This window comes from Oratosquilla oratoria, chromosome 21 (genome assembly GCF_046742065.1).
Source record: "Oratosquilla oratoria isolate Oo_2021 chromosome 21, ASM4674206v1, whole genome shotgun sequence".
NCBI classification, from domain to species: domain Eukaryota; kingdom Metazoa; phylum Arthropoda; class Malacostraca; order Stomatopoda; family Squillidae; genus Oratosquilla; species Oratosquilla oratoria.
In genome coordinates, this window is record NC_134797.1 from 50,548,441 (window position 1) to 50,566,272 (window position 17,832).

Genomic DNA, 17,832 nt, shown 5'->3' on the forward strand with positions numbered 1-17,832 from the left:
TGTTATGTCGCCTTGGCTGTTCAATTTATACATGGATGGGGTGATGCGAGAGATAAATGCAAGGGTAATGGGTCGGGGATTGGAGATGACACTGTGCTGGTCTCAGGAACAGGAGGGATTGAGGGAGTAAGTGGCAGTTTGGGAAGGTGTGCAAAAGAAGGGAGTTGAAGATATATGTGGAAAAAAGTAAGATGATGACATGTACAAGGGGAGAAAATGGCAGCAGATTTGTAGTGAGTATTAAGGGAGAGAGACTGGAGGAAGTGGATAGTTTTAGATCTTGGGTTTGAATATGGAGGGAAAGGGAGGTGGAGGTAGAATGTAGATTGTGAGCAGCAAGTACCTTGGTGGATTAAAAAGTGTAATGAGAAATATCCATTTGGGAATGGATACTAAGAGGAGATTGTATAAAGGAGTGATTGTGCTGACAGCACTGAATGAGGCAGAAACATGGAACATAAGAGAGGAGGAGTTTGTGCTTGAGATGAGGTGCCTGAGAAGTATGATAGGGGTCACTAGTCTGGATAGTGAGAAATAAGGAAGTGAGGAGAACTGGATTGGAAATGGAGTTGGGAGATAGTGTGGATGAAAGAGTATTGGGATGGTTTGGACACAGGAAAAAATGAGCAAAGAAAGATAAATATAAGAGGTGTGGAAGGCAGAGGTTGAAGGAGTGAACATGAGGGGGCAACCAAGGATGAGGTGCATGGATGGGGTAAAAGGGGCATTGGGAAAGAGGGGAATGTGTTGAGGAAAGATGGGAGAAGACAGAAGATAGGGGCGAATGGAGAATGATTGTGTATGGATGATGCTGTGATGCATGAGGGGGAGTGGGTGGGGAATGTATGTGTGAAAAATATATTGATGCACCCTGTCTTCTCCATTTCTGCATGAGGGAATGGAGAGGGGGGGGTTGCTGATTTAATAAAGCTGCCTTACTGTGGATGTACTGTCTTGCAACCCTGCTTCTGACCCAGGATAGTGGGTGAGATGCAGGGATGACCCATCATCCAGGAGGAGCCAAGATAAGATGGATGGAGGGATGTGAATGGGAGTGGAGTATGTTGGGATGGAATGAGTGGGAGTGGATTTTATGCCTTTGTTTCTTTGCTAGCTCCCTTTTAAGGGGGAAAAAGCCTTTGGTAGTGTGTGTGTACATTTATTATTATTGCCTACTCTAAAAGAAAAACCATCTGGGAATGTATGCAAAGAAAAGACTGAAAGGATGATTGTATCCACAACATTGTATAGAACAGATTTGGAATTAAAGGGAGGCAGAAAGGAGTCGCCAAAATCTGTTTGGGATGAAGTGTTTTAAGAATTGTGGTCGGAGTTAAAAGTATGGATAGTGAGAAATGAGAAGAGATTGAGTTTAAATGTGAGCAGTCATCGTCAAGTGAGGTCTGTGTGTGGTGGTTATATCAAGTGAATGGTTGAAAGGACGTTCATTTTAAACATGTTTTAGGTTCAGTTTGAAAATTTGTATATACAATTAACATGTATTTGTTTCATTTTCAGCTTCGGTTTCAAGGCCAGCCAGATATTTACAAACAGTTCCTTGAAATTTTGCACACGTATCAGAAGGAGCAGAGATTTATCAAAGAGGGTGTCTCAGCTGGCAGAACTCTAACAGAAACTGAAGTTTATGAGAAGGCAAGTAGTCTTTTTGTAGTCCTGAAACAAGTTTCTCTCTCTCTCTCTTTCTCTCCCTCCTCTCTTTCCCTCCCTCCTCTCTCTCTCTCCCTCCTCTCCTCCCTCCCTCCTCTCCTCTCCTCCCTCCCTCCCTCCCTCCCTCCTCTCCTCTCCTCCCTCCCTCCCTCCCTCCCTCTCTCCCTCTCTCCCTCCTCTCCTCTCTCCCTCCCTCCTCTCCTCTCTCCCTCCCTCCCTCCTCTCCTCTCTCCCTCCCTCCTCTCTCCTCTCTCCTCCCTCCTCCCTCCTCTCTCTCCCTCCTCCCTCCTCTCTCTCCCTCCTCTCTCTCCCTCCCACCCCTCTCCTCTCTCTCTCTCTCTCTCTCTCTCTCTCTCTCTCTCTCTCTCTCTCTCTCTCTCTCTCACAAACACATGCACACACACACACACACACACACACACATTCTATCCCACATTACTACCACCCTTCCTCTATATTTGTCGTCATCTATTGTGTTTTTGTACATGCATTAATTACCATTGCATCTTATAGGTTGCGAAGTTGTTTGAGAACCAGGAAGACCTTCTGCAGGAGTTTGGACAATTCCTTCCAGATGCCACAAACAATACAGCCACTCAGGAGGCAGTGTCTGACTTTATGGACCAATACAAGACTCACCTTGGGGTAAGTGACATTGTTAGGGTTTTAGGAATGGGTCTTGTGCAGGGTGCTTCTTCCTCTTTTGTAGGCTAAACAGTGTAAAGAACCTTGTCCACAACTCCCCCGATTTTCCCATTGTATCCTGGTCTCCCTCTTCTCCTGCTCCCACTCTGTTGCACTTCCCCGTCATATTATGCCCCTCTGCTCTCATATCCCCTTCCCCTCGCATATAATGCCCCCTCCCTTCTCATCTTGTGCTTCTCCCCTTCTCATGCTATGATTCTCCCCTCTTTATCTTATGCCCCTCCCCCCTCATCTTCTGTCCCTTTCCATCATCATCTATAATTCCCCTCGTGCCCCTACCCCTAATTTTGTACCCTTCCCCCTCATATTTTGTACCCTTCCCCCTCATATTTTGTACCTCCTCCTCATCTTCTGTACTTCCCCAGTTATCTTGTCCTCCCCCCTAATCTTGTACCCCTCCCCGTCATCTTCTGACATGGCCCCTCATCTTGTCTCTTCCCCCCCCCTCTTGTGTCCTTCCTCACTCATCTTCTTTCCCTACCCCCTCATCTCATGCCCCCCCTCTTCTCTCCTCACCCACCCCCCACTATCCCACATTTATCTTCCTCCTGCTACCTCACTTGTTTCCTAACACCATTCCTTCTTCTCACCATGTACTTCCTCTCACCCTCCCCTTTTGTCATCTCCTCCCCCTCGCCACCCATTCCCTCTTCTCACCTCACCATCTCCCTCCTCTTGCCCTCTCACACCTCTCTTCTTCCTCTCTCCCTCTTTTCACAGTCTCCCTCTTCTTGCCATCTCCCCCTCTCCCATGTCTCCCCTCCTCTTCACCCTTTTCTCACTCAGTTACTCTTTCCCTCTTTTTTTACCCTCTCCTTCATTTTCACCCTTTCTCTTTTCTCCTCGTTTACTTTTCCCCATTGACATTTCTCCTATTCACCCCTCTCCCATTCATCCTTCTTCACCCCCACTTCTCTCTATTTCCTCCTTTTTCTTTTCCCCCCATCACTCTTTTTCCTCTGAACCCGTTTCTCCTCTCTTTCCACTTGTTTTTCCCCTCTCCCTTGTCTTCCCCTATTCTCCCTCATCCTCCCATCTTTCATATTCCCCTGCTCTCATTCTTCCCCACCCCAACCAGCTCATCTCTCATGGCTCCTTTGATCTTTCCCTCACCCCCTCTCTCTCCTCCTCTGTCTTCCCTCATCCTGCTTCTCACTTCTCCAGTTTCTCACTGTCAGGTTTTCTCATTTCCCCATCTGTCCTCTCATTCTCTCATCTTCACAAACCAGCCATATTTAATTTTTCTCTTATAATTGTTTCCTCCTTACTTCCTCCTTTTTACATTCTACTTTGTCCTGCACCCATTCCATCCGTTTTCCAATTGGTGTTTCTTTCCCCTCTGTTCCTCCTCCTCCCCCTCCACATCCTCCTCTTCCTCCTTTTTCTCCTTTTTCTCCTTTTTCTCCATGCCTTTAAAAGTGTCCAACTTAGTATTCAATATTATCCGCTACCTTTTCTTTCTTTTATTTCTTTTCTTTGTATTACCAACTTCACCCCCCCCCCTTCCAGTGTTCCTGTGTGATACTTATTGTTTACACGGGGTCAAGTGAAGGGCACAGAAATTTCTTCACCTACGACTTACTGTATGGTCATGGTACAGTGAGAAACCAGTTTGAAGAGACAAGGGACTTGACTATTTAAACTGGTCGTCCTTTCTATGTGTATTGGGACAGCCTTTTGTGCATGAATTTCCAAGTTGTTAGTAGATTGATAGGATACAACTTAACTGTGTAGGGGTGTACAGTAATTACATTGAAAATTATCTTCATTCATCATATTAGGTCAGTAGTTCACAAATGAGCTGTATATGACGAGGACAAGGGAATGAATGATGATAAGGAGTTAAAAAAATCTTGAAAAGTTAAGGGAAATAACTATAACGGTTAACTCCATTGTGTTGTCAAAAACATTGTTTATTTATGGGGTGAAAGGGGCATTGGGAAAGAGGGGAATGTCTGTTGAGGAAGGAAGGGAGAAGACAAGATAGGGGGGTGAATGGATAATGTGTTGCAGGAAGGGAATGGGGTTGGGGGTGAAGGAATGTGTGTGAATAATATTTTAATGCAGCCATAGGTATTTCTCCCTATCTTCTCTTTTTCTGCATGAGGGGATGGAGAGTCGTGGTTGCCTAATAAATGAAACTGATTTGCTGTGGATGTTCTGTCTTGCTACACTGCTTCTGACCTAGGGCAGTGGGCGAGATCAGGGATGACCAGTCATCCAGAAGGAGCCAAGATAAGAGGGAGGGAGTATGTGGTGATGGAATGGGCAGGAATGGATTTTATGTCTGTTTTTTTTATGTGGGAAATAACCATTGGTATATGTATTATTATTATATAGTTCATATTATAAGAGGAAAAACTCTTGGTATATAGACGAAAACCTTAATTTTCAATTTAAATTGCAGAGCAACAAAGGTGTGGCCAATGATCACACTGCTGTCAAGAAGTCTGCAGTGAAGGGGAGCAACTTGAGTTCCTCAAATAATTTGTCCGGAAGTGGGAGTAGTGGGAATAAAACCTCCCCCATTTTTGGGCACCAGCTCAAGCGACCCCACACCACTCACTCAGGATCCACCCCCACACATAGCCACAGTCACACCCCACAGCCGCCCACCAAAAAGCCTAAACTTAATTACCTCAAGGACATGAGTGCTGCTGAGGCAGGGAAATATGCATCTCTGTCTGAGTATGCCTTCTTTGATAAGGTAAGATTCTAGTAATAGATCTTTATTTTTAGTTGGATAATATACAAGAATGATATTGTTGATGAAAGACAAAGGGAAGGGGGAAGGTTGATTTGATGTAGTTCAACAAATGAAGGAAGAATAGATGCGTTTCAATTAGGGAATGCTAAAGTGTGCAAAGACAGTGTGTGAGATGAGGAAGATAGGAGGGAACAGAAGGAAAGGTGGTGATTGGTGGAATTGAAAGAGGAGTGCAATAGGAGCAGAAAAGTTGGGAATAGTTGCACATAATAAAAAATTATACATATGAAATGTATAGAATGAAAAGGCACCTGCTGTGGAAGTGTTGTCTTGCTGCATTGGCTCTGTCCTGAGCAATGTTGCAGGAGATAGGGATGATCATTCATGACATACTAAGATGGGAATAACAGAGAATGGGTTTTTAGTGGGCTTGGAATAAGTGTAGGGTGTGGGTATGCCTGGACACGGCCATCTCCCTATAAGAAGGAAAAGGCCATTTGGTGTATGTCTGCATGCATTCATCCCCAGATAATTGTTTCTCATAATACCTTTGATTCCCTCCAGACATTTTCTTACTTTTGTACCCCATATTTCACCTGAAGCTCCATTCTCTCGTTCCATGCTACATGTGGCCCCAAATACTTTCCACTTCCTCTGTCTTTAGTCCCTTTAAACTTCCATCCATCCAGCCCACCACCTGTCACTGTCAATATACTACATAGGATTTATATTTATTTATTTTTTCTCCTGTGTAAAGGTGCGCAAGGCCCTTCGGCATGAGGAGACTTATCACAACTTCCTCCGCTGCATCACACTCTACAATGAGGAGATTATTTCTAGGCCTGAGTTGGTGCAGCTGGTCCACCCATTCCTCTCCAAGTTTCCAGATCTGCTCAAGTGGTTTAAGGTAGAGACTCAAGATTCTCCCAGCTTCTATGTATCGAGTTTCTCTGATTTATTCATGTAACTGTGATCATGATAGCAAAAATTTTATCTGTAAAATTAATCCCATTTTTGAAGATGTAAAAAAATGTGAATATAGTAAAATTGCGACAATTTTTATTTATCGGTTGTCATTTGCTGTTGCAGGATTTTGTTGGTTATCGTGATGGTGTTGTTGGCAGTACAGATATTATTCCTGCATCAGTAGCCAAACAAGAAAGAATTAGTGGTGAACTTGCCATGGAAATAGGTCAGTCTAGGACATCTCTATAATGAATGTTTGTTGAATGTATATCTATATCTCTCCTATCTCCCATCTTTCCTTTCCCTCCCTTCCCCTCTTTTTCCCTCTCCCATTCTTCCCCTTTCCCCCCTCTCCTCTCCCCCCTCCCTGCCCTCCCATTTTTTTTTTTACTGTTTCCCCCTCTCCCCTTTCTCACGAGTTTGTCTTTCTATTTGGTATTCGTGAGTTTAGTATGAATTAGATAGTCTCCTAGTGTTGAACGATATGAAAATATTTGGGTTTGATGAGGATAATATTTCTCTTTAAATGGGAGAACTTGGAATATTTTGTTTTAGGTTATTGAGAATGTAGATAAATGTTGGCCATTCATCAGTTTCCTTGCTATATCAGGATGCTCTCCTTAATGGTTTATTTATTTTATTTATTTATTTATTTCATAGACTACAACACTTGTAAGCGGCTGGGAGCTTCCTATTGTGCATTACCAAAATCGTACCCCCAGCCTAAGTGTTCAGGCCGAACACTGTTATGCCGTGAAGTTCTCAATGACACTTGGGTGTCGTTTCCATCTTGGTCTGAAGACTCAACTTTTGTCACCTCAAGAAAAACACAGTATGAAGAGTATATTTATCGATGTGAGGATGAAAGGTTTGAGGTTAGTATTTCATCATATTTATTCATTATATATTCTGTATTACAGGGATGCCCAATCATCCATGTGGAGGTAAGATGAGAGGGGGGAAGGGTGGTTGATGGTAGTTGAATGTGTGAATAGGAGCATGCCTTTGACTTGGCTATCCCCTTAATAAGGGGGGAAAAGCTCTTGGTATATAGAACGAATATTCTGTATTCATTGGGAGAGACAATGACTGTTCATTATGTATATAAACAACTTTGACAATGGGGTTAATAGTGATGTTTGTAAGTTTGTAGATGACACCAAAATAGGAGACCTAATTAGGTCAGATGCCAAGATCCTGTAGGAGGATCTCAACAACTTATTCACATGGTCAGTGAAATGGCAAATGGAGTTCAATATATCAAAGGTCAGTGTGTTAATGTCAGTGAAATGGCAAATGGAGTTCAATATATCAAAGTTTGGGAGTGTAAGTGGGAGGTTATCAGGAGTGAAGAGAGGGCGAGGGAGGGAAGGGGTGGCTATTCTAGTAAGTGAAGAGATAGGTAAACATGTAGTGGAGTGGAAGGAGGTTTCCTCAAGGATAATGTGGATGAAGGTGTAACTGGGAAAGGAGATGTGGGTCTTTGTAAGTGCATATGGGCCTGGCAGTGAGAAGAGTGTAGAAGAAAGGGAGGCCTTTTGGATAGATTTAAATAAGTGCATAGAGGATTTAGGGAGAAATGTCAATGTAATAGTACTGGGAGACCTTAATGCTAGGGTAGGAAATGGTCCAATTGATGGAGTGGTTGGGAAATGTGGAGTTCCAGGAAAGAATCGTAGTGGAGAGTTGATGGTGGAAATGTCTAGAAAGAGAGTTGATAGCAAATACAGTGTTTCGGAAGAAAGTCAAGCATAAGTACACATGGGAGAGGGTGGTGGATGGAAGGGTGGTAGATAGAGCGTTGATGGATTATGTAGTGGTAAATAGAACTATGATAGGAAGAGTTAAGGATGTACATGTGCTAAGGGGAGAGGGTGGGGGAATATCAGATAATTTTCTGGTGGAAGGTAAGTTGAGAGTGGAGGATAGATGGAGAAAGAGGAAAGGGACAAAAGGTAGGGAGGTACTTAGAGTGAACTCTTTAAAGGAGGAGTGGGAGGGAGGGAAGGATAGAGTAGAACTAGGTGTGGAGGAGGAATGAGGATGGTTCAAGGAGGGAGTTACAAAGTGTGCAAAGATGGTGTGTGGAACAAGAAGGAGAGGAGGAAATAGAAGGAAGGGTAGTGAATGGTGGGATGAGGAAACAAAGAAGGTTGTAGAAGAGAAGAAGCGAGCTTTCACAGATTGGTTACAAAATAGAACGAGGGAGTCATATGAGAGGTACAAAGAAAAGAAAAGAGAAATAAAGCAAAAAGTAAAGGAGGCAAAGAGGAGAGCAGATGTGAAGTGGGGTAAGAGTATGACAGAAAAATTTGAAAGTAATAAAAAGATGTTTTGGAAAGAAATTAAGAGAGGAAGAGGAGGCGAATCAAGTAGAGAAGAAAAGGTAAAAGGTGCAGATGGAGAGATGATAATGGAAGAGAAGGCAGTAAGGGGAAGATGGGCAGAATATCTTGGGGAGTTGCTAAATGTGAAGGAGGATAGGGAGGGAAAGATAGTTGCAGTGGGAAATGCTAAGAAAATAAGAGTGATGAGTGAGGAAAATGGAGGAGAAATAAGGAAGGATGAAGTGAAGGCAGTTGTTAAGATGATGAAAGCAGGTAAGGCACCTGGTCTGGATGGATGCCATGTAGAATGTCTAAAAAAAGGAGGTACAGTGATGGTGGACTGGCTGGTGAGGTTATTTAATGTTTGCTGGAGAGAGGGTAGAGTGCCGGAGGACTGGAGGAGTGCCTGTATAGTTCCACTTTACAAGGGAAAAGGGGACAAGTGTGAATGTAGTAGTTTCAGAGGGATTAGCTTAAGTGTAGTTGGGAAGGCTTATGGGAGGATCTTGATTGAGAGGATTAGGAGAGGAACAGAGGGAGTAATTGGTGAGGACCAGTGTGGATTTAGGACGGGTAGAGGTTGTGTAGATCAGATCTTTGTGGTAAGACAAATATGTGAGAAAGCTATAGGAAAGGGGAAGGATGTTTTTTTTTTTTTTGCTTTTATGGATCTGGAAAAGGCTTACGATAGGGTAGACAGAAAGGCACTGTGGGAGGTTATGCAGATATATGGGATAGGAGGAAAGCTTCTAGGAGCTGTCAAGAGTTTTTATGAGAGTAGTAGAGCTTGTGTCAGGATTAGAAATGGAGAGAGTGAGTGGTTTGAGGTAAAGGTGGGACTTCGTCAAGGATGCGTTATGTCACCCTGGCTGTTCAACTTATACATGGATGGGGTAGTGCGAGAGGTAAATGCAAGGGTAGTGGGTGAGGGATTGGAGATTTGTTTGCGGACGACACTGCTTGTGGCAGGATCGGAGGAGGGACTGAGGAAATTGGTGACAGTGTGGGAGAGTATGTGATAGAAGAAAGCTAAAGATAAATGTGGGTAAAAGTAAGGTGATGAGATGTACAAGGGGTGAAAGTGGCAGTAGACTGGAAGTGAGCATTAAGGGAGAGCGACTGGAGGAAGTGGATAGTTTTAGATACTTGGGTGCAAATGTGGCAGGAAAAGGTGGAGTGAAGGTGGAGGTAGAATGTAGATTGAGAGAAGCGGGTAAATGCCTTGGTGGATTAAAGAGTGTAATGAGGAATAGACATTTGGAAATGGATGCTAAGAGGAGACTGTATGAAGGAGTGATTGTGCCAACAGCACTGTATGGGGCAGAAACGTGGAACATAAGAGAGAAGGAGTTTGAATGTGTTTGAGATGAGGTGTCTGAGAAGTATGATGGGGGTTACTAGGCTAGATAGCGTGAGAAATGAGGAGGTGAGGAGGAGAACAGGGGTGGAAAAGGAGCTGGGAGATAGGGTTGATGAAAGAATATTAGCATGGTTTGGACACATGGAAAGAATGAGTGAAGAAAGACTAGTAAAAGAGGTATGGAAGGCAGATGTGGAGGGAGTGAACATGAGGGGACGTCCTAGGATGAGGTGGATGGATGGGGTGAAAGGGGCTTTGGGGAAGAGGGGAATGTCTGCTGAGGAAGGACGGGAGAGAACAGAAGACGGGTGACTGGAGAATGGTTGTATATGGATGATGATGTGATGCATGAGGTGGAATGGGCGGGGGGATGGGGGGTGATGTAGTATGTGTGAGCAAAATTTGACGCAGCCCGAAGGGATTTCTCCCCGACTTCTCCTTTTATGCATGGGGGACGGAGAGGGGGGGTCGCCGATTTAATGAAGCGGCCTTGCTGTGGATGTGCTGTGTCTTGCGACACTGCTTCTGACCCAGGGCAGTGGACAAGGTGCAGGGATGACTTGTCATCCAGGAGGTGCTAAGATGAGAGGGAGGGTGTGGAGTGTATTCAGGGATGAAATGGGTGAGAATGATTTTATGCCTTTTCCTTTTTGGCTACCTCCCTTGGAAGGGAGAAAAAGCCTTGGTATATGTATGTATGAAATAAATCTTTACTAATTATTTATTACATTGGTTATGATACTTGCTTTTTCAGTTGGATGTGGTGCTTGAAACAAACCTTGCGACAATTCGTGTATTGGAGGGTGTACAGAAGAAACTACAGCGGATGGGCCCAGAGGAAGCTGCACGGTTTCGTCTGGATGACTGCTTAGGAGGCAATTCCCCCACAATCCACCAGCGGGCCATACGGAGAATATATGGAGACAAGGCCCCAGACATTATTGATGGGCTCAAGAAGAATCCAGTTGTTGCCGTCCCACTAGTACTTCGGAGACTAAAAGCAAAGGTGGTTGTAGCATAGTTGTATTTCAATGTTGGGATTTTAGTGTAATTACATTAGAATGGTTAAGGTTAGGTATGGTGTTCTAATGCTGTTATTACTGAAGGGCACAATAAAGCTCTGCAGAATAGTGTGGCAGCAACCAAAGGGTAAGTATCACCTCATATTTCGGTATTGCTAGGCTTAATTACATTAATATCAAAGGCATTGCATAGCTAAGCAAGATAGCTTGTTGGCATCCAAATTTAAAGAATAAGTGCCAGTCGGCACAGCAGGGGACAACTCCCATTATCCCCTTCTGTGCCGAGATGTATAAGCTGCTGCCAAACTATATTGTTAAGCTCTATAGCATCCTTGTGATAGGAAAGAGGTTGACATGTCTTACTGTGTACATATGAGTCAGGTAAATGGAAGTCTCATTTAGTGAGAATTTCAATTAGTACTACCACTCCGTCCTATCATGCAGAAACATTGAAGACTGGGTAAAATCCCTTCGGGCTGCATCAAAATATCGTTGACACATAACCATACCCTAACCCCAACCACTCCCATATACTGTGATGCATGGAAGGGAGTGGTTACATGTGAATATTTTGATACAGACCGAAAGGATTTCTCCCCGTCTTGTGTTTCTGCATGAGTGGATGGAGAGGTGGGGTTACCGATTACATGAAGTTGCCTTGGTGCAGAAGTGCTGTGTCTTGCTGCATTGCCGCTGACCCAGGGCAATGGGTGAGATGCAGGGATGACCTGTCATCAAGAGGAGCCAAGATGGGAGGGAGGGAGGAAGGGATGGTGAATGGGAGTGGAATGGGTGGAAGTTAAATTATGCCTTTTGACTTTGGCTACCTTCCTTGTAAGGGGTAAAAGCTCTTTGTATACATATGTACTACCATTTGAAGAGTAGCATGTTGTATTTGAGTTAGACTAAAACTGGTAATTTTTTTTTATTATGATAGGTAACAGAATGACTCTTAAACAGCTCCTTGAGCACCTATTTTAAGGTTTGTGTATGTGTAGGGGTGGGAGGTGTGGGGATATCAATTGAAGTTGGAGATGGAGTGGCAGCACCACTGGGCTGCTACATCAGATGTTGTTGATGGATTTTGAAGATAGATGGGTACAGAGATGTTGGTCCTCTTATGAGTTCCTGCCAGAAACCACACGCACTCCATTTCTAATCCTAACACATATTCTACTACTTTTGTAAAAACTCTTGACTATTCTTAAAAGCTTTCCTCTTATCCAATATATCTGCAATAACTCTTACAGTGCCTTCCTGTCTACCCTGTCAGAAGCCTTTTCCAGGTCCATAAAAGCCCAAAAAACATCTTTACCTTTTCATATAGCTTTCTCAACTATCTTTTATTTTCATGTAAATGTTCAGAAGATACTAGGTGTGGTTTGTCAGTATTTGAGGGCAGTAAGAGCTCTTTAATGATGTTTAGACACTGGTCAGTTATTCTGGAGAAGGAAAAGAAGAGCAGCACCCTGTATGGATTATATTGTGGTGGGCCAGGCAGTTTTGTTTGGCTGGATGAGCTGAAGTGAAAGCCATAGTGAAGATGGAGGGCTAGGGTTTTCTTACAATGGGCATTAAGCTAAATCAAGTTAACAGTTCAATCTGATACTTTGTATACACTGACTGGGAGTAGAGAAATGAAAGTAAAGAGTTTAAACACATATTCCCTGTGTGTACCAATTTGTATGGTTATATGTTGTTCTTTTTTCTTGTGTAAGTTATCCCATAGGGTTTGCTGTGATTATGACAATAAATTATTGTTCACAGGATGAGGAGTGGAGAGAAGCGCAGAAAGGCTTCAACAAAATCTGGCGTGAGCAGAATGAGAAATACTACCTCAAGAGTCTGGACCACCAGGGAATTACATTCAAGCAAAATGACGTCAAGACGATACGTTCAAAAAGTTTACTCAATGATATCGAGACTCTCTTCGATGAGGTTTGTATTTACTTAAATATTGAGGGTCACTGGATGGCCCCTATATCCCATCAATCTACCTCATTCTTGGTCTTCCTCACAAGTTTACTCCATTCACCTCTGCATTACATATACTTTTAGCTTGTCATTCCTCATTTGTACTTCCCATATGGACAGACCTTGACATATATACATACAGGGCTCTTTCCACCTTACAAGGGAGGTAGCCAAAGTCAAAAGGCATAGTGGCACTCCTGCTCATCACATCCTCACCCATTCTATCCCCATTCACTACCCTTTCCTCCCTCCCTCCCCTCTCATCTTGGTTCCTCGTGGATGACGGGTCATTCCTGCAGCTCGCCTATCACCCAGAGTCAGAAACAATGCAGCAAGACACAGCACATCCACAAGGCTGCTTCATTTAATCTGCAACCAACTCCCCCTCTGACCTCTCATATAGTAACATTGAAAATGGGGAGAAATCCCATCGGGCTACATCAAAATATCATTCACATAGAACCACTTCCTAACCATGCCATAAACCTCCATATCAATGGAAGCCCAATTTTATTTATTTATTTTTTGTATTATTATTATTATTATATATATATTTTTTTTTATGTAGTTCTATTTAAAAAATTAATATCCATGCAGCTTCATCTAAACCCACACTACTATTTCCAAAGTAAATGCTTTATTTCCTTGTATTCTAATTTACCTGAAGGACCTTTCATCCACAAGGAACTATATACAAGTTGAAACAATGGGTGGTGGATGGGAATGGAATAGATGGGAGTGCCTTGGCAGGTTGTTTAAAGGGGGAAAGAGGCTCTTGGTATATAGATGAATATACTACCACTTACAGTTAGATTGATCACTAGAACGACTACATTCATACTTGACTCTTTTAATTTTGTATAGTGACTCCTTCAGTCCAAGAGGCCACTTTCTTGCCATAGGCACACATCTAGCAGTCTTATCAGCCATTCCATCATAACTATTCCTTTATCGGAGACTCCACATGACAATTTCCTAACCCAGGTGCCTTGCCAGGTTTCATTTCTTTTAATGCGCTTTTTACATATTCTTTCTATAGCCCAGTCATTTTCCTGTCCTATCCAACCATCACTATCAGAACCTCCCTATTTTCCTGTACATTAAACAATACCCCAAAATAATGTAGTCTCTCTTAATATCATTACTTCCAGTTGTAAAAACTTTTGACCACCCACAACAGCTATCATGCAGCTGATACAGGGTCTATATGTGGCACCCCTACAGACCAGAGCCACACATCATTTTGTGACAGAGGAATTGTCATCTCGTAGTGAAATGATGCTAATTTATTGTAATGTGACTGTCCCTCCCCCTGTGATAGGGGGAAGAAGAAAGCATACTGCCACTGAGTTTTCCCACTTGGGGTCATACAAGGTGGGTAAAACTGGATAGAGTGATGAGACTATGTATCTTGCTCTCTAACAGGTACATTCCTATGAGAAGTGAAGGCATAAGAGGGTCTGGGAGTTTTCCAACCAGAACCCTATGGTTTGGGTCTTTTGATATTAGTGGGTGTGGTACAGATAAGAGTAAAAGAATAGAGATGCAGTACGTTTGTGAAAAAGGAAGATCGATGTATTAAGTGAAACTAAGTTCAAAAGTAGGGGCGAGTTTGAATTTAGGAGTGTAATGGGTAGTGTTAGGAGTGAGGATAGGATGAGGGAAGGAAGATATGGTTATACTAGGTAAGGATGTGGTGGAAGGAAAGGAGGTTTCTTTAAGATTAATGTGGATGAAGGTGAAACTGGGAAGGGAGATGTGGGTCTTTGAGAGTGCTTTTGGGCCTGGTAGTTAGTGAGGCAAGTCAAGTAGATAAGAAAAGGTAAAAGACGCAAATGGAGAGATGGTAACTGAAGAGGAGGCATTAAGGGAAAGAGAGGCTGATTATTTTAGTGACCTGTTAAATGTGGAGGATAGGGAGGGATTGGTGGTAGCAGTGAGAGGCACAAGAAAATGATTGATGGGTGAGGAAAATGGAGAAATAAAAGATGAGGTGCAAATATTTTTGAAAATGATAAGAGCAGGCAAGGCACCTGGTTTAGATGGGTGTCATGCAGTGTCTTGAGAAGGGAAGTACAGAAATAGTGGACTGACTAGTGAGGTTGTTTAATGCATGTATAGTTCCACGCTACAAGGGAAAAGGAGACGAATGTGAGTAGTTTCAGATGGATCAGTTTATTGAGTGTAGTTATGAAGGCTTATGGAATGGTGTTAATTGAGAGGATTAGGCAATGAAGAGAGGGAGTAATTGGTGAGGAATGGTGTGGGTGTAGGAAAGGTAGGAGTTGTGTGGATCAAATTTTTGCAGTAAAATGAGAAAGCTTTAGGAAAAGGTAAAGATGTTTTTTGGGCAGTTTTGGATTTAGAAAAGGCTTATGACTGGGTAGACAGAAAAGCAGTGTGAGAAGTTTTGTAGGTGTATGGGACTGGGGGAAAGCTGTTAAGGGCAGTCAAGTGTTTTTACAAGAACCTGTGTTAGAATTAGAAATGGAGAGATTGAGTGGTTTTAGGTAAAGTTGGGGTTGTGTCAGGGATGTATTGTGTTGCCATGGGTGCTCAGTGTGTACATGGATGGGGTGGTATGGATGGGAAATGGGAAGGGGATTGGAAATTGTTAAAAGCGAGTTGAGTCAGTTGTATGCTGATGACACTATGGCAGAAACAAAGGAGAGAGTTTGGGAAGGTTTGTGATAGGAGAAAGGTGAAAGTAAATGGGTAAAATGTGCTGAGATTATAAAGGGGGGTTGGCAGTGAGATGGAAGTAAATCTGAAAGGATAGAGGCTGGAGGAAGTGGCATGTTCCAGTAAAGGGAGGAGTGATGGAATTAATTGTATATTGAGAAGAGCAAGTGAATGCCTTGACAGACAAGAAGGAATGTCTGTTGAGCAATTCAGGAGTTAGGAGTGAGTGGAGAATGGCTGTGTATAGGTAGGGTAGGATATAGGTGTGGGGGTGGGTAGGGATCAATTATGTGGGAATTATATTTTGACGTAGCCCAGATTTCACCATGTCTTCTCTTTTTATGTATGAGGGGATGGAGAGTGGGGGTCACCTGTTAAGTGAAGGGGCCTTGCTGTGAATGTGCTGTGTCCTGCTACATTATTTCTGACCCAGGGCAGTGGGTGGGATCCAGGGATGACCCATCAACCATGAGGAACTTAAGATGAAAGGGTGGTGGATGGGAGTGAATATATCCCTTTTGACTTGGCTACCTCCCTGGTTGGGGGGAAAAGCCCTTGGTATACAGTTAGATCATTATATCCATTGCCATCTGCCCATTTGTACACTATCTTCTCTATCCAACACCTCTTTTTCCACATCCATAACATTTTTTCTTTCCAAAACTCTGTATCAAACACCTTCCCCTCCTTACATCCATTCTTTTTTTTGGCCTCCCTCACCTTGCAGTTTGATTCCACCTTTTTAATTAAGTACCACTTGTATGCTTCTCCATTTCTTTGCAACCATTCTTCATATGCTCACTTCTTTTGCTATGACTGGCCATACCCTCTCATCCCACCAGTCACTGCCTCTCCTGTTAACCTAATCCACCTTTACCCATGTAGCTTTGCCTGTTTCAGCACTACCTCCTTGAAATATACCCATTCTTCCTCTACTACTGTTTCTGTTATCTTTTACTACATACCATTCTTTTCTTAGCTTCACCCTTAATTCATCCTTTTTTTCCCTTGTTAATTTTCTCACCTTTGGCACCCCCTCCTCCTCTTTTCTCCCTTCTCCAATTAACCTTCACTTTTAGTCTCTCCTCCATCAGATAATGATTTGACAATCCATTGCCCTCTCCCCAGAACACACAGCCAGAACACTTCGTCATCTTTTTTAGCACCACCCTGGCTCATGCATTTTAATGATGCTCATTCTTGTGAAACATGTTTGCTGTCATTTCTCTTTGAGTAAATGTCTCCAACTTTATCTCTGCTATGGTACCTTGCCACCCCATACCTCCCTACTTGTTCATCTGTCAATTCCTCTTCTGTTTTTAATGCTAAGATACAGTATCTCTACATTAACACTACTTTCAAAATGCTCAACACACAATTTTCAATTGATCACAGATATTTCTCACTCCTCTTTTCTTCTAGGGCCATATGCACTCATAAATGTCCCTACCAATCTCTCCTTCACCTGAATAATTTTAATCATGCTTCACTATGCATTTTTGTATCTCTTATCATTTACTCGTTTACTGATAGATCTGCTCTTTCCCTGCCTTGCTTAGTCACCACTCTGGAGACCCTAATGGCCATGGTCCCTAACTGTAACTACCTTTCCTTTCAGTTTTGTTTCACAAAGTCATCCATCTTTCTGACAAACATGCTTGTAATCTCTTCCCCATTACTCTCATCCATACCACATTAATGTGCATTTTTTTTTTTTTTCTTTCCAATTACAAGGGCTCTTATTAAGAGTCCTCTTGGCTTTAGCCTATTTGCAGGGAAAATACAAACTAGGTTATCCCCAGTCCCCTTAACCTGTCTCATTAAAGTGCCTCCTACAACAGGTACAAGAATATTATTCCTAATGGCTTTCATCAATACCACATCCACACTCATAACAACTGCCTTCACTTCATCTTTCTTCCTCACTCATCACGATCATTTTCTTAGTGCTTCCCACTGCAACTACAATTCCTGCCCTTTCCTCTTTCACATTGAGCAACTCCCTAAAATACTCTGCCCACCTTCCTCTTACCGCCTTCTCTTCCATTATCATCACTCCATCTGCACCTTTTACCTTTCCTCTACTTGATTCGCCTCTTCCTCTCAATTTCTTTCCAAAATATCTTTAATCTTTTTATTACTTTTCAAAATTTTCTGTCGTACTCTTACCCCATTTCACATCTGCTCTCTTCCTTGCCTCCTTTATCTTATGCTTAGTTCTTTTCTTTGTACCTCTCGTATAATTCTCTTGCCCAATTTTGTAGCCAATCTGTGAAAGCTCGCTTCTTCTCTTCTACAACCTTCTTTGCTTCCTCATCCCACCATTCACTACCCTTCAATTTCTTCCCATCCTTGTTCCACTCACCATTTTTGCACACCTTGTGATTCCTTCCTTGAAATGTCCCCATTCCTCCTCCACTC

General features: G+C 42.8%; 1 protein-coding gene across 21 annotated transcripts in view; it reads left to right on the top strand.

Annotated features, from left to right (window-relative positions):
* Window positions 1–17,832, top strand: part of Sin3A (SIN3 transcription regulator family member A) — a 143,560-nt gene that overhangs the window by 93,313 nt on the left and 32,415 nt on the right. For 16 of the 21 annotated variants that reach the window (XM_076204875.1, XM_076204876.1, XM_076204877.1 and 13 more), the window contains 8 exons: window positions 1,519–1,653; window positions 2,182–2,313; window positions 4,781–5,080; window positions 5,838–5,987; window positions 6,170–6,272; window positions 6,707–6,921; window positions 10,488–10,742; window positions 12,523–12,693. In XM_076204875.1, the coding sequence (XP_076060990.1) occupies window positions 1,519–1,653; window positions 2,182–2,313; window positions 4,781–5,080; window positions 5,838–5,987; window positions 6,170–6,272; window positions 6,707–6,921; window positions 10,488–10,742; window positions 12,523–12,693 (1,461 nt within the window). The remainder of the gene's footprint in view (window positions 1–1,518; window positions 1,654–2,181; window positions 2,314–4,780; window positions 5,081–5,837; window positions 5,988–6,169; window positions 6,273–6,706; window positions 6,922–10,487; window positions 10,743–12,522; window positions 12,694–17,832) is intronic. The other 5 variants (XM_076204879.1, XM_076204895.1, XM_076204894.1 and 2 more) reach the window with 1 other exon arrangement.